The sequence below is a fragment of the Carassius auratus genome, chromosome 24, assembly GCF_003368295.1.
Source record: "Carassius auratus strain Wakin chromosome 24, ASM336829v1, whole genome shotgun sequence".
In the NCBI taxonomy this organism is placed as follows: Eukaryota; Metazoa; Chordata; class Actinopteri; order Cypriniformes; family Cyprinidae; genus Carassius; species Carassius auratus.
Genome location: NC_039266.1, coordinates 3,032,480 through 3,059,535, shown reverse-complemented (window position 1 = coordinate 3,059,535; position 27,056 = coordinate 3,032,480). Strand labels below are relative to the sequence as shown.

Below are 27,056 nucleotides of genomic sequence, written 5' to 3'. Positions count from 1 at the left end.
GATTTATTTATATTTTATTATTATTGAAGCACTTAGGAGATGGTTTTCAGTTTTTAGGAAGGTGTAAAGCACAGATGTCTCTCAATTTATTGATATTTCCATTTAATACACACAAACGGTAACCTAATTTAAAGGCATTACAAGGTTAAAGTGAGAATCTGGATGAGATATGCCTTGAGAGCAGAACATTTTTCAGAACACTACAGGTGTGCTCTAGTTCCGTCAAGGCAGCAGCATGAAGCTCTATATTTAGTCTGTATATAGTCAACCGGTTATGCTTTACAAATAGAGGTGTAAATATTTACCCTGATGGCTTTATGCAGTTATGATCTTTTCTAAATGCTGCAGTGCATCATGATATCTGCATTTAAGTCACAACTTGGTTCAGTTAAATTGGTATGATTCATAATTATTTCATTACAACAGAGCATGTTCATGACAGAATTAGATTTGCTGTATTTTAATCAATAAAAATGGGTTAATGATTGTGTTTTGCATAGAAATTGATAGTTATTATAATAAATACAAAAATCTAAAAATCAATGTTAAATCAATGCATTTATCAAGTCTAGTAAAAGATCATTCATAAACTACAATGACAGAGGCCTTCTCACTATATCACTCAACTCATTTCATATTCTCACACACACAAACACTCCTTCCATGTCTATGTGTGTAGATATTAATATTGCATGTTTGTGTTTCTACAGCAAATGTGCATTTCTTGTCTGCAAATATCACAACTTGTCATTTAGAAACCCATTTTGACATAAACAACATTACAGGCCAACTATTCATTGTCTAAATACAAACGTCTGTATTATTTTGCATGCTGCCGTCTTCTTAAAGGTTAACAAGTGGCACTGTTTAAGTTTAAGCAGTAGTTGGATAACACAGTCCAGTATCAGCGCAGTGGATCTGTTCTCCGGTTCCAGCAGATTCCAGCGGCCCGTCATGGTTCAGTGTTCTGGACACAAGCCGATCGATATAGAGCTTAATTGTGGGTAATGTGAGCTCTCTCTATCTCTAACAGCCCAGCGGTCGATAACCCGTATACTGTCAGAGCAGGTCGAGCTAGAATAGCTTTTCATTGCAGATTATTCATGGGACCTTCATAGCAACATATATGACATAAACTAAAGCTGGGTACTGTTTGATTCGACTTGATTTTGATTCACAAGCATGCGATTCGATTCAGTCTGTTTCAATATCAATTCATTTGGATATATATCAGGTACAGTACGTGCTATAAACTATACATGGAACACGGTTAGACGATACATTACTATAACGTTAAAGGTTAAAATTAACAACTGATGTGTTTACAAACATTTAAACTGCAGTTTGTATACTAATGATGTTATATTATAATAATAACTTTTTAATAATATTAATATATTTACACTCCAGTTGGCTGTTAATTACCTAGATATTTTGAAAGTTAAAACTTGTTGTGTTTGTTTTTTGATGTATTTATTCAAATATATAATAAGTATTGAAGAATAGGTTAAGTAAAAATATAATGAATATGTACAGTGCATATTCTTCCTCTATAGACTAGTTGTTAACTGTTTAGCCAAGGCCACTGAATGGCTTTTCTGAGGTAAACAAAACGTAGGCTATATCTTATTAGGTTTTTTGTTTAAAGTGCCCCACTATGGATTTTTGAAAATTACCTTTCATGAAGTGTAACGCAGCTCTAAGTAATGGAAACATCCTGCAGTTTTAAATCTGAAATCTTCATGTTGACGTCAACATGAAACCGTAGCATATTGCCCGCCTACTTATTGGTCTTTTCGCGTTGGTCTGAATGAAAATGCAAAGTGATGCCGATAAAAAATAATGTTTTTCCCGGTAACGCAGTACAAAACAGTACACAAAGCAAGTTTATCAGGTCTTGCAGACAAAATGACATTAAAATGAGAACAACTGGACCAATCACCGCAGATTAGCATCACGCAAAAGAGGATTTGGAAAAATGTATCATTGGGAGTTGTTGAGCAAGTAAGGTCAAAATAAATGCATATTATAAGACAATGGAAGGGTTTTTTTTACCTTGCATGCATGTAAAACTTTTGTTAGGGACTTAAACATTACAAGCTTTTAAATAGCCTGGCATAAAAACTTATTTTTTGACGGATTTATTCAAACATAAATTAAGTTTTAAAGAACAGGCTAAGTACAAATATAATAAACAAGTAACAGTGCATATTTTTAACAAAATATTCCTGTCTAGAGTTATTTTTCTGGCTTTTCAGAGGTAAATACGTGATGTTGTTTATGAGCTGTTTTATTGATATCTTTGCGCTATATTTTATACCATACATAAAATGCACAACGCTTACCGTGAAAGCGTTAATTAAAGATTAAAGAATCTATGTCAGTTCAATCAAAATCGATATTTTCAATTCAGATGATGATAACTGACAAATTGTTGCCTCAACGGCTCAGGTAAAACGTTTTGCTAACATTTCATTGTTATTAAAAAAATATGTTTTTCTTAATGTTCTTTTAACTGACAAAACGTCCGTTTATTTATTTATTTATTTTTAAATTCTTGGTTAAAAGAACATTCCATTTTATAATTTCGCAAACACTATTCAAATGTTACTTTTACATTAACAACGTATAATTTTTTGTGCTAACAATTTGGGAACATTATAAAAGAGCTTTTCACAAACGTTCTGTTGTCATCACTAGAAGAACGTTTGGTTATAACTTTGAGAGAACCTTCCCAAAATGTTCAGAGAACATTCCCTGTTTGCTGAGAAATGTCTTTGTTCAATCATTACTTAATGACCGATGCTGGTGGTCACATGCACTGAGGCATATATTAAAGGTAGTTATCCATCACATTAGGGCATCTAAATGGGGTTTTGATATTTGCACACCCTCTTTTGGTTCTTTCATGTCTTTCACTCTCTTTTTAACTCTCCACTGTGTGACTAACACTCATCTCATCCTTCATTCGCCTCCAGGCCGTCAGTGCAGCGCCACCGTTTCTAATGCGTGACTGTGGGTAGGTACATCCACTCTTTTAAATCGTTCCTCACATGTTCAAACAGGAAACACTTCTTTATGAGGTTTTCCTGGTTGATAGTGGGTATGCAAATCTTGTTGCTCACATCCTACTGTACATTTTGAACATGATAAATCTATAAAATATAATGTGTATGTTATCAGTAAAATAAGATCAGCTAAAAGCACATACTTAAGTATGTGAGCTGGTTGCATTAGGTGCATTTAACATGATAAAGGTGTTGGAATTAATGCATTTATTCTATTGTGTTGCATTTTTCATCATTTAATGTAATATATAGGAAATATGCAGTAATAAATATGCAGTAATAAATATGCAGTATACGTAGAAATGTGCTATATAAATATAATGGGAATACATTAGTAGATTTACACACCTAAAGACAACATGAGATGTAATTGACAACTTATTTGATTTGATAATATAACATAAAGAGTGAAAAGATGTTTTGGTATAGAAATAATAATGTAGAACAGGACTTTATTTTGTCCGTCTGGATCCATTTGTATCATAAAAAGTGGCTGTTTATACCTAAACAGTAAGCTAGGACATTTCTAAAAATATAATTAGTAAAAAAAAATTTTTTTTAAATATTAACAAATGTATATATTTATAAATCATATATAATAAACAAAGATTTAATAATAATAATAATAATAATAATAATAACATTAAAGTATCTAAAGTATTAAAGTAGTAATTTGATTATATTAAATATGCCAACTGTAATATATGTGTGTGTGTGTGTATAATCTTATTACATAATATTATAAACATGACAATATTTATAATTATAATAATATAGCATGCAAACATTTATATTTATTTAAAAACAAAAAGTTAAATCTATACTAAAAAAGTATTAAGACCAGGTATATTTATTAATAAATAAGCACGTTCCATTTTAATTTCATGTTGTCTTTAAAATATTTGTAAGGTAATTCATGTGGACATATTTGAATACATGCATGTTAATTTGCTTTTTTACCACACGGTCACGTAAACGTCCCGTTGTTTGTGTTGTGAGGCGCTACACTCTTGCACCCTCCCCCCCTTCTTCCATCGAGTATCCATCAATCCCATTAAATATATTCACTCTTCCTGTCCTCACTAATGCTCTCTGTCTCCTGAGGAATCGTTTTAAAAGTCAAAATCGCTCTTACTAGTCAAACATGGTAAAAAGGGCTTGTGGCTGCTCTTGACCAGGCAGAGGGGTAAAAAAATCAGCTTGTTTTTGTTTCTCTGTTGTCCAAACCCACAAATACAGTACAGGTTGTGTGCAACTGAAGTACACTTGTTGTATGTGATCAGACAGTGAGCGTGCTGTACTTTAATATGAGCGCTGGGTGTTCTGCATGTATAGGTTGATGGTTTTAATAAACGGGAAGCTGCTGTTTTGTTTTTAATGCAAGTGGATTCTTGTAAACAAACTCCACTTTTAGGCCAAAAGGGTATTTTATAGAAGTACATGGCAAGCTGTTTTTACTTTTATTCATTCTCAGGATATGAATTCTTGATATCAACAATTTAATTTTCACTAGATAAAAGGCTTATTATTGATATTAGTAAAAAAATATAATTCTTGATATGTGTAATTGTATTTCCACAAGTTAAATGCCACCATAGACATATTGCTGATATCAATAATTACTTTGTTACTAGTAAAAAGAGGATTTTTTCATATAAAGGGTTTCCTGATATGTGAAATTGAAATTTCAACTAAGAAATACATTTTTGAAATTAACAATTGTTTATGAATGGAAGCCTATGGTCACATTTAACTAGTGAAAATACAATTGCAGTTATCAAGAATTATAATTTTGACTAGTTGAAATTTAATTCCTGATATAAAAAATAGCATTTTAACTAGTGAAAATGTAATTGTTGCTATCAAGAATTAACATATTGACTAGTGGAAATAAAATAGTTGATATCAAAAATTACAATTGTTACTTGTAAAAATCTAAATCCTAATACCAATAATTAGCATTTTATACTGGTGAGAATGTAATTGTTGATATCAAGAATTCATATCCTGTGAATGAATGAAAGTCAAAACACCTTGCCTATTGCCATTCCCAGGATATAAATTCTTGATATCAAGAATGAATATTGTAGCTAGTAAAAATGTAATTGTTGATATCAAGTAATCATATCCAGAGAATGAATAAAAGTCAAAACGCCCACCCCTCTCTCTCTCTCTCTCTCTCTCTCTCTCTCTCTCTCTCTCTCTCTCTCTCTCTGTCTCTGTGTCTCTCTCTCTCGCTCTCTCTCTCTCTCTCTCTCTCTCTCTGAAGCTGGCAGTAGCAAAAGACAGTACACCCCTTGTGAATAGTACAGTATTTTGTAGTGTAACAAACTGTACATGTTCGAACACAACTACTCACAGAATACAGAATTCAAAGCAACACAAAATTATATGCAAATTACCTGTAAATCCATTCTTGTATAAAATGTTGAATTGAATAACTTGTGAAACCATTCTTATTAAACTGTGGCATTGAATCAGTCATGAAAAACCTTCTTGTTAAATTGTTGCTTTAAATTGATTGCAAAACATTACTTATTCAGATTGTCAGATTGACATTAATTAAATTATCCATAAAACCATTTATACTAAATGTTGCACTGAATCATCTGTTTATCTAATTCATAAAAAAAAATGTAATTTGTTGCATTGAATTGTTCAAAGTGCAACATTTTGCAAAAGAATAACTTTACCAAACTAATTACACAGAAACTAATTTTGTATCTTTGACTTTATAGTATTTGATGTGTATGGTTGTGACTGCGTGTTTCATTTATGTGGAAATAGAGAAGAAATAGAGAAGCCATAAGTGTGTGTGTGGTCCATATTATATCAGACCTTACTCAGCAAATTTCTGTCTGAATGCATCTGTGTGTGTGTGTGTGTGTGTGTTCAAACTGTTGTCCTACTTTCTAAAGAACGATTCCTTGTCTTTCCTTGTTACCAGAGATTTTTTTTTTCTGTGGTCAATGTGCGGCAGACTTTTCCCACATTCACCTCTTCCTCTCCCACACACACATATAGGGAGAAAGAGGGAGAGAGACAGATAAACGGCTCTGATATGTGGGTTGAAGGTCGCTGTAGTCACTTCACTTGAATGATTGGTCACAAAAGCCTGTCTATAATGTCATTACAAATGTCATTTATAAGTTTATAGGGATCTAAATTAGATATATTAAAATTTTTCCATATTTTATTGTAGCTGACAACTTTAAGGTCATGTTTTGTATAAATGAAACTTACCATTAATTGCTTAATATTTTGCATAAGAATATAGATGGTAAGGTTTAGATATTTTCCTATCAGCTGCAAACTCATATATATGTAGGCTTTTTAGTGCAATGAGTGTAAAAAGTTACTGGCATTATATGTAAAGTTTGTGTTGCCGTCTCATAATTACGGTAATTCTGACACTACTTGAATGCAGCAGAAGTGCTATAGACCCGTTTTTGTCATTATTGTGTTTTACAAATGCAGGCTTTATGAGCTCCCAGTCAAGTGAAGTATAATCAGATGTTCAGGAGGTTGTCAGAAAAACCAGCCAGCGGTCCACAAGAGCATATCTGTTCACGAACTCAACTGCAGTGAATTAATCAGCATCTTAGGGTCAAATCTGATACTACAGAAACGATTTGATGATAACCACTTCAGAAATTACTGCAACAATCAGTCTGCTCCAAAACCTAGACATAAGTTCTTTTGTCTTCTTTTGTATATGATTTTTAGACATTGAGCTTTGTAATGGCAATTTATAATTAAATAAATATATGTTTTATTATCTATTTGTTTGGTTGGTTGGTTTGTTGATTGGTTGTTTAATACCAAAGTGTATCTTTGTAAAAAAAAAAAAATCAGCTTTTAGCTTTGGAACAGCACTGTAATAAGATATGTACTTAAATCACAGACCCTACATAAATTAAAACTTGAATTTTATAATGTTTTTCATGCTCATAAATCTGTTGAAATGCTTCACAAAGGCTGCTGTGGTTTTCTCTACAATCTCCTACAGTCTGTCTGAGAAAGACTTCTGTCTTATGTGTTGTCTAGTCTTACTCTACTCTGTCCTGTTTAACTACCACTGGTTAACTCAAACATCGCAGATCCCCACTTCACCACTTCCAAAACATAAAACAATCCAGCCGGTGTTTTCTTCAACCAGTGGCAATCTGTGAATGTTTATGTGTGGAGTGTTTGTTTCTGGAAAACTGTGTTTTTATGTTGTGGATTTTTTTGTAGAAAACCAATGTATGACGAATTTCATAACTCTCATTTTCCTGTTTTGTCCTGTGTGTGTCTTCTGTCCGTCTGTCTTTTACGTGTCTCTTCACCTTTAATTTCACATTTGTCTCACTTTATACTTACTTTTACGTTTTTTTTACATTTACGTTTTACTTTTACATTACGTTTCCATTTGTTGCGTTCCTTTACCCAAATGTGTCTGCCACATCAATATATTAATTAATCGAATATGTAACGCCCAACCCATCATCCATGCTGTTTAATCTAAAAACACACGTCTTAAAATTAATTTATCCTGTCACTAACGATTAAACGTGGTGAAACGATCTGCCAGCCACGGGTTATGAGAAATCTCGCAGCCTGAACAACATATCAGGAATGGCGGGGTCTTCCCTGCGCTTGACCCCCATCACCAGCACGCCCTTTGACCCTTACGAGGCCCCGGGACCCCTCCGTCGCTGCCGCTCACCCATTCCCTCCATATTGTAGCAGAAAAAGCAGAAAGAGTGACAGAACGACTCAGGAAAGGAGGAGAGAAAGGCAGGACAGCTTCACACTCACATTCATAGCAATAACAATGACTGACCGCGCCAGTAGATCTACACTAAACAGAGCTGTTTGTGAGTGACCACGAGTCATGTTAGTTACGAACTGAACTTGGCAGGTTAACAACTGTACGTGTGTTTATGAACGGAAGGAAATGCTTTGTTTTTTCCCCATGCATTCTGGGTCAGACATGTTAGACGTGATTTTGATGCTCAAGGCAGATAAATTAATGCATTTTCATTTCAAATACCGTTCCATTTCCCTCATACTCTGAATTGAGATGAATATTACTGTGAATACATGCAATTCTGGACTGTAGAAAACTCTAGATTTTTTTAATGCAAGAATAATGTACATATGCAATCATTACTCTGCATATAGGGGTTAAAAATTTAATGTATCACACATATGTGTATGCTTTGTTGGTGCATGTCTTTGAGCTAAAATAATTTAGTTTATTCGGAAAACTATTGAATCACAATTGAAAGGGTGAATCTGGCAAATTGATTATTTGAGCTGTGATAATAGTCTCTCCATGACCTTTTATTTTATTTTGCACAACATCATCGTTTGTTTGTTTAATCATATGCATTCAGTGTTTTACCAATTATAACATGTAGCCAAATATCGCCCACATCTGAGGAAAGACTTGCAATCCAAAAACTGTACATGAGGAGCAAAAATAAGAACATTTAATGGATTTTTTTTTTTTTTTTTTTGCTGATGTACACTGTGTTTGTGATGTGCTCGTGTTAGGTTTTAAGATGATGCTCCAAAAAAAAAAAAAAAGCGTATCCACCCATAAATATGCAAAATGTGCAATATTCAATCCTAATTCATAATGCTGTAAACGTATGCACATGTGGTTTTATAAATGTATGTGCAAGATGATTAATCGTGATGAAAAAGGTTAAAAGAATGAAAGATGACGAAGAGGATGTGATGATTTTAAGAGCATTTCTTGTTTGTCTTATCAATGTTAGTGTCCCGCTGTTGTTTTTTTATTATATTTTGAATGTTTTTCAAAGACCAATTGTTTTTGTTTTCAAAAACATTACATGACAGTTTCATTTGTATATGATATATACGTATGTGTTACTGTGTTTCTTTTTGGATAAATAGACAAAAAAATATATGTATATGTATTCAGGTCGATGTGACCTATAGTGCTTCCAGAATCATTAACAAAAGAGGTGATACTCAGTAAATAAGCCATTTCTGAGAATGTTTCTTCCATGAAATAGCAAAAACAGAGAAAATAACATGTTGCGGTAATTGCAAAGTTGTAGTATATAGGGAACTGTATGTCATCTAGTTCTTAATCATTAAATGTGACTTAGTTTCCCAATGGAGAACAACCCACTGCTGAGACAGTAAATATATCAGTAAGGAGCCATATTGTTTTAAACATGGCTCCTCAATCATGCAAACCTGGATCCTACAATGTACCCGGCATTGTGCAAGATTCAATCCTCCAAAGTGATTTGGAGTTTCTATGATAACCATAACTATTTAGTTGGTTATAACCAAGTTAGAATGACCCAGTTAAGAAAAAGGTATTTTCTGACGAAGTCAAAGGACATGAAAAAAGTGTTAAAAGTTATTAAAATATATACTACCATGCAAAAGGTTTTATTTTTAATTTTTTTTTTTTTTTTTTTTTTAAAGCAAGGATGCATTAACTGATCAGAAGTGACAGTAACCAAGATTAAGTTTTCTATTTAAAATAATTGCTGTCCTTTTGAACTTTATATTCATTAAAGGATTCTAAAAAATATGTTTATCACCCTTTCCAAAAAATAATAATTATTATTATTATTATTATTATTATTATTATTATTATTTATATTTTCAATATTGCTAATAATAAGAAATATTTCTTAAGATTCAAAACAGCGTAGTACAATGATTTCTGAAGGATCATGTGACTCTGAAGAATGGAGTATTGATGCTGAAAATTACAATTTTATCACAAGAATAAATTACATTTCAAAATATATTCAAATAGAAAACGGTTATTTTAAATCGCAATAATATTTCCTATTTTTACTGTATTTTATTTATTTATTTATTTATTTATTTTTTGATCAAATAAATGCAACCTTGGTGAGCATAAGAAACCTAAAAATCATTAAAACATTAATCTTACCAACTCCCAACTTTCAAATGGTAGTATATATCAGTAGTAAAGTAAATCTTGAATTTTAAAGTCTGAATATTCAGAACCGGTAATTATGTAAAAAAGACCAAGAAAGAAGAAACAAAATAGTATAGTATATATAAATGCAAAATCCACACAAACTATAAAACATATTTAAATATACTATAATTGTCACATTACTGTTCATACATCTGTGGTGGGATTGAATCCTGCACAACATCGGCACCAGTCCTTGTTAAAATGATTTGTGAAATGTATTTTAACAAACATGTAGTGGGACGCCAGGCCTCCTCATACACTGTGAAACCAGAGACTTTCTTCCTCTAAAACTGGTTAGTCTCCATTAGTTATGAATCCCTAGTGATTAGTTAGTTGAGAAGATTCATTCTCTAGATAAAAAAGTAATAACAATGTCTTTCCTCCATTTGTGAGTTGATGTTAAATTGAATATTGTGCTGTTCTTGTATTATGCAGATGTTTAAAATGTTAAAAAAGGACTTTTAAGAACTGATTTTTTTCTTGTGTATACTATGTAGCTGTGCCCTATACAACACTGCCAGGTGAAACACATCGAACATGTTTATATTAAAAAAGCAAGAGCCCTCTATGAGGATAATTTAGGCTACAGTGTTGTTTTAGAGACTCGTACACCGCTAGCTAGATTTAACTAGCTTCACCTATTAATGCAACGCTTCTAGGCCCACATGATCTGTACAAATGTGTATCTACACGAGCGAATGCCCATTAAACTCACCTCTGCCTTTCTCTTTATGTATGTTGGTGTTCTTTAAATGTCCACATTTACTGTATGTAAATGAGTGTTTGTTTATGGTGCGTGTGTGCATTTTGAATTTGTGTTTGCAAATTGACTGAACACTGTCATTGAAATGCCCTCATTCACCCAGATTACATTGGAATGTGCAAAAACAACACAAAGGTGAATTTTGACAGATTTATTGCCTCTTAACTGAACTAAAATGTACAAAATTATAGATAATGTTAGTGGTTCAGACATAATCTCAGTGTTCAGCTGTTTCATTTTCTACGCCACCTGACAATAAATGAATATATATGTAAGTGCAATAAATGATTGCGCTTACATTATTATAGTTGAATGAATTATCTGTTAACTGAATTCTTACAGTACATGCTTAACTTTTACCAGCCATCCACAGGTAAACCTTCCCCAGCTTTCTACCGTTCTCAGTTTTAATCAATAAGTTTCCTTTATCAGTGATAATTTATATTTTAAATTGATCTAAAATGTATCTGGGGTGGACTATTCCATTCCTGCTAGATGTAGAAAGTGAATTGGCCACATGAAGTGTTAATATGCAAGTGTCTCCGGATTTCAGGTTAAACACCGTGTTATCATTAAATGTAATTAGCACTTGTGTGTTTTCTCCGGGACTGGACTTTTTCACCCCTGAGAAGATACATTGCTCAACCGGTGTTCAGTGCATGCAACTTCATCTTGAGATCTGTGTGTGTGTAGAAGAGTTTTAACTGTGTTCATCGCAAAATCTTTCTTTTTTTTTTTTGGTTGTTCAGTAGTTTTCTATTTGTGTGATTTTCTTAAAAGCATTTATACATCTTAAAGGAATAGTTTACCCAAAAATCTCAGTTTGCTGACAGTTTACTCACCCTCAGGTCATCCAGGATGTAGATGAGTTTGTTTGTTCATGGGAACAGATTTGGAGACATTTAGCTTTACATCACTCGCTCACCAATGGATCCTCTCGAGTGAATGGGTGCCGTCAGAATGAGAGTCTAAACAGCTGATAAAGTAAAGAAGTCACACAAAATCCATCCACATATTTGTTTAAGACCAATTTGGACTGTTTTTTTTTTGTTGTTAAAATTGCTTGATTTGTGCATATTTCTCACCTGATACACTGATTCACTGGAGAAAGCAAAATTATGGATAGAAGACTCATATTTTAGCTTGTATCTACAGTTTGAAGTTAACAATGCAGCATTTTGCTTCACAAGATTTAATTGATGGACTGGAGTGGTGTGTATTATTGTGTTTTTATCAGCTATTTGCATTCACATTATAACGGCACCCATTCACTGCAGAGGATTCATTGGTGAACAAGTGCTAAATGATGTACATAAACTCTTCTACATGTTGGATGGCATGAGGGTTTGTAAAAATAAATTCAGCAAATTTTTGGGAGAACAATTCCTTGAAAATTTTCTGTGGTTTTTCTTTTAAACGCTTTGCTTAATGTTAATTTCTAACAAAATCATTATATCTCTGTTTTTGTCCACAGTGTTAAGCTTCTAGCATTTGGCAATTCTATTAAGGAGACACGGTTAGTCGCTGAATCCTGAAAATTTTGCAGATGGGGCCGTACCATCCACATGGGACGTGAGGATTATCGAAGGGGCAAGAGGGTGTGACTGGAAACAAACAACGAATGAAAAAAAAAAAGAAAAACAAGGAAACTGGAATTTTCTGAGGCCAGATTTTCACACGGTAACCAAAGCAACCTCACCCGAAATTCCGGATCACTCCTCTTTCTACAGATGACTGACTTTACAGCAACAAAACCGAACATTGCACTGACACCTGTAAGAGAAAAAAGACTCTTGAAGGAATGAACGGAAAACATTCCAACGTTTTAAGATCAAAACACCAAGCATTTTGACTGCCGGACTCACCTGGGCCCTGAGTTTATGTATATTAATCTATATGAAAGAATGAAGGACCAAGTTAGAATAACTATGTAGCATTTCTGCTAAGACCCTGTAGCATTTCTTGGCTAGGAGAACTCTCCAACAGACTTGTTAGGGACTGATATTTCATTGACAGTTTGCACAAAATGACTAAAAATGTCTTAGTCATGCACAATTTTTCTTGTTTTCTTCCCCCACTCAGCATATTAGCTGCAAAATGTGTTGTTTGTGCATTTGCCGTGTGGTAGTTCCCACTCCCTAAACGAGTCTTATAAAAGTAGCTTTTCTTTGTGAATGAATCTAGAGCACTGAAAAGTGAAACGCAGCACACAGACGTACATTGCTATTCCCAAACAGTCTTCCAGTTTTTTTCCCCGAGCGTTTGAGGGAGGCAACACTGAAAACAGTCCCGACAGACCAAAGCCCAACTCTGACCAAATAATGTATGAAAGCTAAAATGGCACAAAAAAACTTCCCTGTCAGAGATGAACTTTTCGTCCCTTTAAATGTGAACGGATTGGCTGTTCTGCCAGGGGTGCTGTTTGTAATTACATAAAACCCCTAAAATTGAGGGAGGTCTTTCTCGTTCCTGATTATAGAGATTTATTTTGTGATTTATTTAATAGAGCTGATGCTGCCATTGATTATATACATGCACATGCCAGTGCTTGGACCAATAACAAGTGGAAGTTTGTTTTTCCTTTGTGAAAAGAGGGTATAAAGGTCAGGGAAATGCAGAGACACTCTTAAAATCTCCCTTTCTAAAAATCATCTATATGTCTAAAACTGCCTTTTCAGAGTTTCCCTCCGTCTCTGTCTTGTATTCTTTCATATTGGCTTGATAGCGCCATTCCTTCTTAAATAATCAGAGGGAGCGTGGGAGGTCATGCCAAACGAATCAAGAAGATTAAATGTACAAAAAAAAAAAAAATATATATATATATATATATATTTTGATAAGTAGTTGCAAAAACATCTCCATGATTAACGAGGAACACAACGCAAACAGCGTCCAAACGCGATCGTAAACGCCACCCTACGAACAGCCGTCGACTTATACAAAAAAAGGATGGGAGAAAAGATATTAACGCGTTTTTTTGGAGGACGGGCGCAAAAACAGAAGAGATTGTTTCCTCGTAGACTGAACTGTGAGAAAATAGATGTCAAAATATATGATAAAATAGAACAAATAATAAATAAATAAAATACTACTAAAAAAAATGAATTTTTGTAACTTTGTTTACCAGCATGAGAACTTTGCATGACTGTATTTTCTGCTAGCCCTTAGTTGAAGTGGGGAGGGCTAAAATAATAATTAAAAAAGATATTAATAAAAATAAATAAATAAAAAAAACATGATATGCAATGGATATTTAAGAAAAAAATATATTAAAAAGAGCTATATTTTATTTTGAAATAGGAAAAAAATGTTACACACTGAACTGTTTTATTAGTTTAAGAATAAAAATGTCAATGCCACCAAAAGCAACATATCTGCTACATACTGCCCCATATTACATTTTCCTTTGGTTTCATTTCTTAAGTCGAAACGCTGCCTGGACTGTATATTTTGGTTGCGAATCTCTCTCTCTGTATGCTATAAGAGTCGTCTATCTTATTGAAATGTTCGGCTAATGTTTGTCTGCGTACAACATTAGTTCACTCTGTAGCCATGATAACAACTGTGCTGATGCTAGAATCCTCTGTAAGCGGGATATGGCGTCTTTTCCCACATGCATCGGGGCTGATAGCGTTTCATTCTCACTTTGAATTCACCTGCTCTCATTGGCAATAATATGAATGATACTCTAGAGATCTGTAGCAAGGCAAAGTGGAGACTCGTATCAGTCTCAGCATCTTCCTTACGAACAGATGCAGCGTGGAAAACTGTGTTCTTGTAGAGGCATTGTGTCTCTAATCTCAGGTGAAAAATATGAATGCTCAGTTCCGCAACGGACCTCTGCCTGCTCGTTCAGCTATTTCTCTTTGTCATCTCATCTGATTGTTGTCAAGAGCATTTTGCTGTCATTTGTTGATGTATTTCCTCATAAAACAGGAAGTTAGGACACAGGCATCATCCCTTGCCTTCAGTCTTTTAGGAAAATCATAGCTGATAGCTTATTCAATGAGTGAAAGCAATGAAAACACTTGAATACAAATAAGCTCAGAAGAAAAAGAATATGCATTGATATTTAGCATTTAGCTTTAAGCAAATAAAACACCACAGTTGAGTCAAATGTGTTTATTTGTCATTCTGTAATATAGACTACGTAATTAAAATAGTTAATTCTAATCATCCCAATTTGGTGTCCATAAATTTGCAGATTTCAATTTGTTAAACAGCTGTTTTTGTATTTTAGGAGAGCAGGCTGAAGCTAAAACGTTAGCAATTTTTAATGCTACAGAATTAAAATAGCTGATAGTTCACACATGTTTATCATGGAATTTGTTTTCGGTTCCCATGCCATAATATTGGCTGCAGAATTAAAATTGTTACCCATGCTAATTTGTAATCCTAAGTGTTCAATTTTACACAACATGTTTATCATAGAAGTTATTTTTCTTCTCCCCAGTTTGAAGTTACCTTTAGCATTTAGAAAATGCAACACATCATAGTTAAGTTAAATGTGTAAACTGTTATCTGTTCAGCTGTCATAACATGTTTCATAAAAGTAGTTTTTTAGTTCTCAAGACACCAGACTATAGCTAAACCCTTAATTTTTAAGCTAATAAAAAACGTTTAGCTGTTTTTATTTTCAGATGGGCCTCACCGAAAGAGAATTGGCCTCACTCTAGTAGCATCTTTAGCATTGTAGCACCGCAGCTAATATGTGCATTTAACATGAGGGCATTTGCATTTTGCAAACTTGTTCACATCATTGAAGAATGTGCAAAAATGAGTGAGAGTCCTATGCAAGACATGTTAGCTATAATGCATTTACAGTCATTTACTCAGTCATCTTAAGCAAATGAGTAAGGGTTTATATTTTTGATTTTCTTTCACTGACAGGGTAGATAGAAGATTGAATATGGCCGCTTGTAGACAGTTGCCCTTGAAAATTGCTTGACTGTCTTGTCTTGTCTTGTTGCTGATATTGCAGATTAAAGAATCTGCTAATTAGCAAGTCGATGGAAAGGACAGAACGAAGTGAATATGAGAGATGGCGACGGTTCGAGCAGGCAGCGGTCTGGTGTATGGCGTGGGGCACGGTTTGTGATATTTCGGGTGTGCTGATATCATCAGTTTCTGATATATGGTGGAAGTGGACATGCGACCTTTAGGGAAAGACAATATGACACAGCTTATATTTTCGAAACCTTACCAAGCGAAAACGAGATGTCTCAAACCGGTGCTGGGTCACTGGGTTCGTTCCCAGCCCAGAATGAAACCTTATCGCCCAAATAGGTCTTTGTGTTTCCAGAGTTGTGCATATTTATAGTTTTATAAATGCTTTTGTTTATAATTATCAATTTATTGAACAATTTATATTTTATACAGAGTTCTTTTGTTTTCCGAGTTCATCACTTTATTCCATTTCGAAAATTGTTCATATTTTTTTATGACCACTTTGTTGTCGTTCGCTATGAATATATATATAAAAAAAGAGCCTGTGTTTGGTTTTATTTTAGAAGGCATTAAGACCACTCTGGTCCAGGGGTCACAGATAAATCATTTAAAGCATGCTTCTAGCAGGAACACCACCATGCATATCCACACAGGCAAACGCCAGTCTGATTTAGTTTTATTCTCAAACATGTTGGTTTTGTTTTCAGGACAAGTTGAGCTTGTCGCTCCGACTTTCACACACATTGAAGCACACTGCCCTTTTAAGATGATTTAGAAAAGTAGATCTGTCTGCATCTAATTCTTCTTGTTCGATTTACTGTGCCTGCTCTTGTATCCAGTGTCTGTTCAATCACACATTTCTTGTGTATTAAGTTTGATTTGATGTACTTGAATTACAGATATGCAATCACCATCTCTGACCACTGCCAATCATCCCGAATCATCAACATAATCAGTAATCAATATGATTAAAGTGATTAACAATAACAACCTTGATGTGTTTTTCTTCATATGAGACCTAATGCACATTGATTGACACTTGCATCCACACTGGAAGATATTTTCCTTTTTTGTTTTTGTAACAATATGAAACGTTGGGTCAAAAAGAAAAAGGTTTTCGGTCAGTGACACTTTCTTTATATTTATTTATCTATTTTTTATTCAGAAAGGACAGATTAAATGACAATGACAATAAATAGATATTTCTATATCAAATAAATGCTGATATTTTGCTAATTTTATTAATCAAAGAATACTGAAAAAATAGTAATAGTATGCAGCAAGTCAGCATATTATGATGATTTTTGAAGGATAATGTGACACTGAAGACTGGAGTAATCAGCTTTGCATCACAGAAATAAATTTAATTTTAAAATATGTTAAAATAGAAAATAGCTATTTTAAATTGTAATGATATTTCACAATATTACTGTTTTACTGTATTTTTTGATCAAATGAATGCCACTTTAGTGAGCAGTGGAAAAAAAACTAATGAATGTAACCCCAAATATTTGACAGATATACTATATATATTTGTGAACACATTCAGATATGCTTAATATAAAATATGTACCATTTATAAAAAATTATAACATTTTATTAAAGGGGTCATTGGATACCCATTTTCCAGAGATTGATATGATTCTTTAGGGTCTTAATGAAAAGTCTGTAACATAGTTTGGTTAAAATGTCTTAATGGTAGTGTAAAAAACACCTTTTATTGCCCTGTCATAAACAGCTCTTTTTAAGAGCAAGAAGTTTTGTAGAATTTTCCTTTAAATGTTAATGAGCTCTGATGACCACGCCCCTCTCTTCCAACTGCTCTCAGAGACTCTTGATGCCAGTCAAGTCTGTGCTGAAGTGCTACTGTCAATCAAACTGTCGTGGGAGGAGCCTGTCAGTGTGTGACATCACAAAGACAGACATCAGAGATCAGTAGATTAAAAAAAAAAAACTGGGTGGATTCTTATCATTTTAGGGTGGTTGTGTACATACTGACAACCCATATTTCAGTTCAAACAACTTGTAAAAGTGCATGTAGCATCCGATGACCCCTTTAAACAATCATTCCAAGGCCAGGGGCAATCTGATAATTTCTTGATATTTAATATTACTGTTATATATATATTTAATATTACTGTTTAATATTATGTTGACATTTGTTTATCCAAATTTTTGCACTGCAAAATGTATCACAGGTTAGATTAAAAAAAGATGTACCATAAAACACAAAACAATGCATTTAAATCTGTTCAGAGGTTTTATTTTGTTAACAAATGAAACAGAATTGAAAACATTCCTTAAATGCTGCATGAAACTTCCCATGTGAGAAAAGAAAACAGAAATACAAATTCAGAAAGCCAGATATGAAAAGCAGAAAGTTACCATGTAGCTCGACAAACCAGAAATACAAGAGTGCGCATGTTTATTACTGACCAAGAGAAATAATGGCAAACATGCAAAACACAAAAAAATAAATATGTAAACCATCTTTCATTGTGCCATTTGAGTTATATCCCTGGAGCCAACAATAAACAGAAGAAACTCCAGCAAGACAAAACTGGATCACTGTAGCAGTTTCTTTGTAATTGTTCCTTATTTTCCCAAACTGTTTACTTCAGTAAAAATTTGTTACAAATATAATTAACAAATAGCGCCATTTATAGATTTATTATGTTTGTTGAGAAATATTAGATCTGTAAAGTGTCACATTTTGGAGTTTGTTTTGACAACAATGAAAACCCTTCAGCACATATTGGCCCATCTACTCATGATGGTGTCAGTACTCCAGAGCCCTCATGGAGGCGATGGCCGAGGCCAGTCTGCGCGGGAAGGGTTTGGCCGTCTGCCGGTATTCGTCCGGTTTTGCACGAAGAAGGGTGACAATATTCTGGAGAGTTTTCGAGGTCTGCAACCCCAGCGCATCCATGACGTTGCTCAGGTAATCTGGAAGGACAGTAATAAAACACATACAGTGTGTTTTTAAAGAAATTATAACAACAACAAAATGATTAATAGTCAAACAACTTAAACAAAAGGCCTATTTCTCCATAGGCTTATTTGTAAAAATTCCATTAAAAAAAAAAAAAAAATCTTGATGAATAATAAAATCATAGCCACCAGAGCTTTGTAGTTTCTCTGAGAGCAAGCGTTACATTTGAATTGTTTTGGTCATAATGATGCCATGATGTAATGATGATGTCACCTATGTCAGTTGCCAGCTGTTTGGTTGCATGTGGGCTGAGCTCAGGAAGCTGCAGGATGACATCACAATAGGTCTGCATGGTCGCCCTGGCGATAGAACCCAGCCAATAATCCGCAGTGTTCTCCAGCTCAGGGACATCATCGCCTACAGAGAGAGCAGACATCATACACGTGTGTGTGTCTGTGTGTGTGTGTTCCAGCTTTATTTCATGTGCTTGTGTTCACCTTGTTCTGGAGGGTACGGCAGTTTTCCAGTGTGTAGAGCGAGTTCCAGCGCTGGATCCTCCTGAGTCACAAACGGCTCCAAATGCAGAGGCAAAGACATGACATACTGACCGATCTATAAACAAAACACAAATGAGTGCACAATTATTCAACTAGAATGTATACAGATCAGATTTACATATGAAAACAATATGTGTGTATTATAATTATATGATAAACATATATAAAATATATTTACATTTTATATTTATATAATAAAATGAAGACTGAAGATATATAAACTACTACAGTTTAACAAATTTGCACAAATAAGTGCGCAGAGTGAAGGTATCTCTTATAAAAAGTCTAATTATAGCCATCCACCTTCATCTCGACCAGTGAACGTGTTTGTCCTTGTATCTTTAAGAGCATTTTGTGATCATCTGTCATCATGTTTGACATCATGAGGACATGGACTGACACTCAGATGAAGTGTTAATATTGTCTTACATTAGAGATGTACTCCTGCGGTGACAAACTGAAGGCCGGCAGATCATCAGTTAGCGTTTCACTCATATTAGCAGAGCGGCGGCCCTTCAATAGTCAAAAACACAATGAATCAAATATGCTATATTTTTTACATTTCATAGTAACTTTAAAACACTGCAAACCTCTGGTTTGTTGAGAAGGAAAAGCTGCTGCTTGATTTGCAGGAACACTGAGTCAAACGCCAGCTGATTGGCCTGCTGGTTCAGACGCGTCAGAGCGCTGCGTGTCTCGGCCAATAAGCTTGAGTTTCCTGTTCCTTTCTCCTGCACATAACAAACTACAATTTTACACTTCTAGAATATGAAAGCAGCACAATTAAAGGACACATATATGAGAAAAAACCTTGAGGGAGTGCAGCGTCTCCAGGAAAGTATTATACTCAGCCGTGTTGGTCTGCTGGAGATAGTTGTATTCCTGCCATGGGTTCTTTTGGCTCCGCCTCTCAGCCACGCCCTCTTGTAAACCAGTCAGACTTCTGGGGTTAAACCCCTCCCACAGAAAGCGCCCCGCCCTCCCCAGGATCCTGCCAATCACAATGCAAAACCATGATTCATGAAAGGAAACTCATAAATTACTTGTATAATTATATAATTTATGTATTCAGATAATAATGATTATTATAACACACACACACAAGTGTTGTTTTTGTATTATTTATATTACTATTATAGTTTATGTTGATTTTTTTTATTATTATTATTATTTTATGTCTACATAGTTTTAATTTTAAGTTTTAGGTTAATTTTTACATACTGTTATTATAGTTGTTGTTAATGTTTTGAATGAGATAAAAAAAAATTATATGTTTGTCATTTTTATTTTGTTCTTTTTTGATGTCCATAGAGTTTTTTTTTTATGTGTTAGTTTTTACTATATTCATTTTGTAATATTACTATTTCAACTTAGCAAAACTAAAATATTAAGTATGCATAATTAACAAAAAATATATAATATAATAATTAAATATAATTATAAGGGATTTTTGGTTTTAGTTGAAGATAATAACCCTGATAAATACACACACACAAGCAAATATATACACAAACATGATACAATTTGCATTTAATATATTTTAATATTATATAATATAATTATATATACAAAGAAATACATATTATAATGTTATATATAAGTTTTTATATATATGAATCATATAATTATAATGTAATAGGAATATAATTAGGGTATAATTGAATAAACAAAGCCGATTTTAACACATCTTACTTGTTTGAAAGCTGCTGTTCAAATGCTCCACACTGTCTGAGTAGCTCCCCACAGGTTGCAATGATTCTAGAAGAAAGAACAAATAGGAAATTTATATGCATTTATATAACTGTACATACATCTATAAAACACATAACTTTAAACTCATACTAATCAATGAGTCAATAATGGCAAAAAAAAAAAAAAACACCCACCTGACAGAGTTCTGGAAAGCCGTCCAATCCTCAGTGAACACCTCAGAAGTGGGCGTGTCCTCTAACTTATACTTCTTCCTGATTGATTGAAGTGTGACAGAGAAGTCTGACACATACCTGAGAGAGAAAAAGAGACAATCCGCTAGAGAGCGCAGCTGACCTGTTGTGGGCCGTGTGTTTGTTTCTGTGTGTAAGCGTAGTAAATGAAGCGTGTATGATTCATACTTGCTGAAAAGTGCTCGCAGAGCTTTGATGAGCCCACACACACCGAGTCCATCCGTGAACTTCACACAGCGATCCACAGCAGCCGCCGCCAAACCAAAAACCTTCTGAACCGAGTGTGTGAGCTCTAACACACAGTCCAGAACCTCACCACGCTCCTAACACACAAATCATGAATAAGAAACACATGGAGAAAAAAAAACACATAATAAACAGTATTTCACACTACAAGCAGACACTGAAGACAATGCTGCAGAAACAGTGTTGTTTATGTACAGTCTTGGTAATATTTCTCAGTATGCTGCTTTTTATGTATTATCTCATTTAGTTCAGGCAAGAAAATGTCAATTTAAATAAAAAATGATTGGAAGCCAAAGATATTGCAAGATCAAAAACGAAAGCTTGTGTTTACTCACCAGAGGAACAGCACTGAGCTGGATCAGTAAGTTTGTCTCCTCTAGCTCTCCGTACTGCATCTGATAATTCTTATAAGGTGCATAAACACAAGAAACCAGCTCTGCCACCTTCAAGAGGTTACAATCGCCTGAAACATACACATGAAGACAAGAAGATTATAAAAAAGAAAAAGAAAAATCTCATTCATTCAACAAAAAGCAAATACAAAGACTGATGATTTTCATGTGCATGCTTTTAATATTATTTCACAGTGTGTATTTATTGTTGAACCTTATATATATAATACATAGTATATAGTATATTTGATATAGCATATCAAATGCAAATAAACTTTCAAATAACTTTTGTGAAACTGTCAAATTGAGATAAATTAATTTCCATCATCTTTCAGCTCAACAGATATATTTATGTAAAAATGAAACAACAAACTTACTCCGAAAACAAAATAAGGGATAATAAATGTTAAAAAAATGTAACATGATTAAAACTTTTTGCTGAAAAATCTGTAAAAACTAGCAGAGAGAGAGTTAAAGACTGGTAGAGATTTAAAAAGAGTATTAATTCGTTTTGGGGGCTGCACTGAGTAACTTAGTGTGTTTTAATGTCATCTGATGATTCTTGATCTAAAAATGCCTGGCATACACACACCGAGCTGCGGCTGCATTGCTGCCTCCAGGCTGCGACTGAAGTTTGCCGCCGTCTGATGAAGCTCCAACAGCACGTCCAGACGACAATCACCAGAGCAACGCTTCAGCGCCACAGCAATGCAGTCTGGGATAGACGGCACCATCGCCCCCAACGTCTGAATCATCAGCACGGTGAGCACCTCACAGGGGTTTTTAAAGACCTGCACACACATGTACACGCGTCTCAGTGTGTGTGTGAGACAGTAAAAGCATGAACACTATACTGCGGTGTGTATGAGGGTGTGTGTACCTGACTGCTCCACTGGAGCTGTGTGTGCCACGTAGACAGAAGTGTGTCGTAAAACTCAGAGAGCTGCTGCTTCAGAGGAGCGTCTGACTGACAGATGCTCTCCCACACGCTCAACAGTTGTACCTAAACACACACACATTTATTTATTTTGTGTATTTTTTATAATACCACACCAGCAGCTAGGCTATTTTCACGCTGGGCACAAAATGACTAAAAAAAGTTGGGAAAAAACTTGATTGCACTTTATTTTACAGTCCCGTTCTGGATGTACATAATATGTACTTATACTGTAATTATATATTATTACTGGGTACTAACCCGAACCTACACCTTAACCTAACCTTATATTGCAAGTACTTTAAGTACACTGTAAGTACAAGTACTGTAAAATAGTGCTTGTAAGATTAATACAAGATGAAACTGCGTTCAGGTGATACTTTTTTAAAAACAGCCATTAAACGTAAAATATAAAAATTTTGTAACCTGTGAAGTACAGGTATAAAAATATACATCAAATCAGTTTAAATACAGGTAATTTCATGATAACTTAAAAAAAAAATGTTGTACCTTGTGGCATTTATAGTAGTAAGCCAGTAACTGCGGCATTCTGTCCATTTCGGTAAAAACTCGTACAAAAATCTTTGCTTGATCTGAAACAGATTATACAAATAAATATTAGCATCTTGGCATGTTTTTATTTCTGAAAGAAGTCCCTTATGCTCAGAGATGTTGCATTTATTTGATCAAAAATAGAGTAAAACCTCTAATATTGTGAAATATCATTGTAATTTGAAACAACTGTTTTCTATGTGAATCTATTTTAAAATGTAATTTATTCCTGTGATGCACAGCTGTGTTTCCAGCATCATTCCTCCAGTCTTCAGTCTCACGTGATCATCAGAAATCGTTCTGATACGATGATTTGCTGCTCAAGAAACACTTCTGATTATCAGTGTTGAAAATCATTGTGCTGGAAACTGTGATGCTTTTTTTCAGGATTCTTTGATGAACAAAGTACAAACAGCAGTTATGAAAAATCAGGAATTTAATGTTTTTACTGTCACTTTTGATCAATTTAATGCATCTCTGCTGAATAAAAATAAAAAAATTAAATCTTACCAACTCCAATTCTTTGATAAATGTGATGCAATTTAAAAGCATCTCTTTTAGACATAAACCTGATGTATAACAGCACCTGTAGCGAGTGAGTTGAAGGTGGAGACGATCTGTGTGCTGGTCAGCGCTTCCAGACGGTTCTTCAGAGCCTCCAGCTGAACACACTTCTCACTGTAGTCTGGTGTGTCCACCAGCATCGCCAAACTACCCTGCATGGCGGTCAGTTTACCGCTGATCACAACCACGTCCTGCAAACAAACACACATCAACACTTCAGATCCACATCCGCACTCATGTGAAGACAGATGTGTCATACATCACCTGTGTCTTAAAAGTCTCCTCGATGTCGGCACTGAGAGTGCTCCATTTATCAGCTTCCTGTAGCGCTTCTGCTGCTAACTGCATGCGAGACTTCACCTGATCAATCTCCACCAGCACCTGCCACACATCAATATACAAAACAACAATGGTCTGCAGTATGCCAGGAAAAAGTTAACGTGCCTAAAGCAAAAACCAGCAGGGACTGGACTATTATATCTATTTAACTATTACCATCTTCTTGCTGTGAAATCTTTAATGATTTTTATAAAAGTAAACAATAATAACTGTCATATTGCTATTAATATTTCAAGATGAACACTTACTAGACTGAAGCAACTTAAGTTGACTTGATAATCCATACATATATTATTTTATAGAAATACCATGTTGAAATTTGAGGATCAAATATGAGTTATCTGTTCATCTCTCAGTCATCATTGTATTGGATTGCATTATTAGTTTTGAAACTACAAACCATTTATCATAAAACTAAGCATTGAAATATTATCTTATTAAGACATCACTGGGAGTGATAGAGAGACAACTGATATTTCAATGCTTTCTTTGGAAGTAGTCCACTATACTGCTGGTCCTATGAATAAAACTATGAGCTGCATATTCTCACTATAACATATTATACAGGCAATAAAACTAAATCCACAGATCAAGATGTGATTTGTGATTGTGCCTGATCTTACCTGCATGGACTGCACTGTGTCCTGTTCGAATTTCTTGATGTCCTCTTTAACCAAAATCATCTGATCCTTCAGGAAAGACGCCTCCTGTTTCAGAGCTTCAATATCCCTCAATACACGAGGCATATTCTGCAGGGCCTGACTGCTGCTCTCTGCAAACACACACATACAGAGACAATCAGAGACAGACCAGACAGATATAAACTATCAATTAGAAGATAAGAGGCTGATACTAGTATTATTCAGCGTTAAAGTAAAGACCTTTATAATGAAAGGTCTACAGAAATTTCCATTTCAAACAAATGCTGTTCTTTTGAACGTTCTACTCAACGGTTTCTAAAACTGATCATTGAGCATCAAATCAGTATATTAGAATGATTTCTGAAGATGAGAAGTCTGGAGTAATGATGCTGGAAAAACAGCTTTGAAATCACAGGAATAAATTACGATTCAAAATATATTCACATAGAAAACAAGTATTTTCAATTGTAATAATATTTCATAATTTTGGTCTTTTTACAGTATTTTTTGATCAAATAAATGCAGCCTTGCTGAGAAGAAGAGACAGGTGCTTACTACAGAATTTATGAGAATGCAATGACATTCGGACATTTGAAAAAAAGACTACTTTAAAAGTCTTCCAGACTCACCTTCTATAGAGTTATTGACCTCTTGAATGAACAGCTGCAGCTTCATGACCAGAGTAGAAGCATGAGCGTCTGTTTTACCAGGAACATCTTTCTGAACCACTTTAAAAGCTCCATTCACCCAGTCCTTTACATCAAAATCATCTGCCAGGAACTTGGAGAAGTCCATTTTCACGCCTTTAGTAACCCTACAGCGCCAGAACCATCTCAAAGAGTCAAACCCACCTACAGAGAATAAAAACGACACGTTGAAAGTGTTTAGCGGTGCATATTTTGCTCTGTTTACGTTACTCAAATAAATCTTTCCAGCAGACCTTCACCAATCTACTCCATAATTCTTGCCCACACCAGCCTTAGATACGAACATGAAATAAACAGCCCATGAGAAAGATATTATCATAACCACGAGATACAGCTCAAACAGTGCGATCGCTTCCTCCAGCGTTAATTTAATAGAACGAAATTGATAAACAATTTCAGTGTTTGCACGGTGCTTCCTGGATGCGCTCGTCCTAATATGTACCGATGATGAAAAAACACGGCGAAGAAGTATTCCGCCTTCAAAACTTTTATTAAATAAAACCCTTTTTAAAGAACCCAGCAAAGCGGAACAGTTGTATATAGACGTCTGTTACTAATGTAGACAACTATTAGTGTTGTTAATGTACATAAACACATGCATTACGCGAAAGTTATTAAAATAGCTTTCGTTTTGAGTGACGTGGCTGTGTTGCATCTGATGTAGTTCGGGTGGGTGACAAATAAAATACATTTAATTTGAAATGCTTCTAAAGATATTTTAAATGCACTTTTTATTTTATAAATGAACGTAATGATTTTGGTGCTTTATATTCATACTGCCATTTATACACAGATGGAGTTCACTGATTTTATACGAAGATTATGTACCAACTCACTGCAGCCACCTGTTGACAAAATAATAAATTACACCCTCGTTTAAATGGGGCATTACAAATAGTTTAACCAAATCTCATGTTAATCTTGAGTAATAATAGTGTAATACTGCATTCTTCATATCTCCAAAAATTCGGTAGTTTTATCACATTTCTGAAAGAAAGATACACCTTTACGATTCTCTCTGGAAAAAGCTGAGCTTCTGGAGGCGCGCCGTGGGCGGAGCTAAAGAGTGACTAGCACTTGAGCACCCAATGCCAACAAAACAGACATTTGAATCCATTTCACTTACCGTCTGCAGTTCTGAATCATGACCACAATCTTTTATTGCTGGGATCACTCCATCTTTAAGTATCAAATAAATGTGCAAATCCAGCATCAAACTGGGACTTGTTTATAAAACGCTCTTCAACTAACACACTTGTGAAACTCCATTGCTGCCATGGCTGCTGTCTCCTTCAGGTGCGTTTTCCGTGGAGAAATGCCCATATAAGGAGTTCCACCCTCGTCTACGTCATGAAGAGCCATGATCAAAAAAACTCCCTGGCAGTAAGACTTTTGGTACAGGAATACTCTTGTCATACGTCCAATTTTTTTTTTTTACTTTGTAAATGCTTAGCATGAGAATCCAACTCTTCAACAGTGTAAA

General features: G+C 34.5%; 2 protein-coding genes across 9 annotated transcripts in view; one reads left to right on the top strand and one right to left on the bottom strand.

The window, feature by feature from the left end:
- Positions 1-16,750, top strand: part of LOC113042101 (potassium voltage-gated channel subfamily C member 1-like) — a 90,626-nt gene extending 73,876 nt beyond the window's left edge. For 4 of the 7 annotated variants that reach the window (XM_026200685.1, XM_026200684.1, XM_026200686.1 and 1 more), the window contains one exon: positions 7,642-8,327. In XM_026200685.1, the coding sequence (XP_026056470.1) occupies positions 7,642-7,796 (155 nt within the window). In that variant the 3' untranslated portion in view covers positions 7,797-8,327. Of the gene's footprint in view, positions 1-7,641; positions 8,329-12,290 lie in introns of those variants that run through there. The other 3 variants (XM_026200680.1, XM_026200681.1, XM_026200683.1) reach the window with 2 other exon arrangements.
- A 1,260-nt stretch (positions 16,751-18,010) lies between these two features.
- On the bottom strand, positions 18,011-26,030 carry LOC113042100 (conserved oligomeric Golgi complex subunit 7-like). Of its 2 annotated transcripts, none has more exons than XM_026200678.1 (18): positions 25,807-26,030; positions 25,496-25,717; positions 24,849-24,997; positions 24,151-24,267; positions 23,909-24,077; positions 23,281-23,363; positions 22,714-22,836; positions 22,426-22,624; positions 21,777-21,904; positions 21,364-21,518; positions 21,139-21,255; positions 20,945-21,010; positions 20,063-20,243; positions 19,843-19,983; positions 19,682-19,765; positions 19,193-19,307; positions 18,969-19,112; positions 18,011-18,709 (listed from the first exon to the last, which is right to left on the bottom strand). In XM_026200678.1, the coding sequence occupies exons 2-18, from the start codon at positions 25,659-25,661 to the stop codon at positions 18,543-18,545; spliced, it is 2,304 nt and encodes a 767-aa protein (XP_026056463.1). In that variant the 5' UTR covers positions 25,662-25,717; positions 25,807-26,030; the 3' UTR covers positions 18,011-18,542. The 2 variants fall into 2 exon arrangements, with proteins under 2 accessions (XP_026056463.1, XP_026056464.1); XM_026200679.1 differs by having other exon boundaries at positions 25,858-26,030.
- Positions 26,031-27,056: the final 1,026 nt, after the last annotated feature.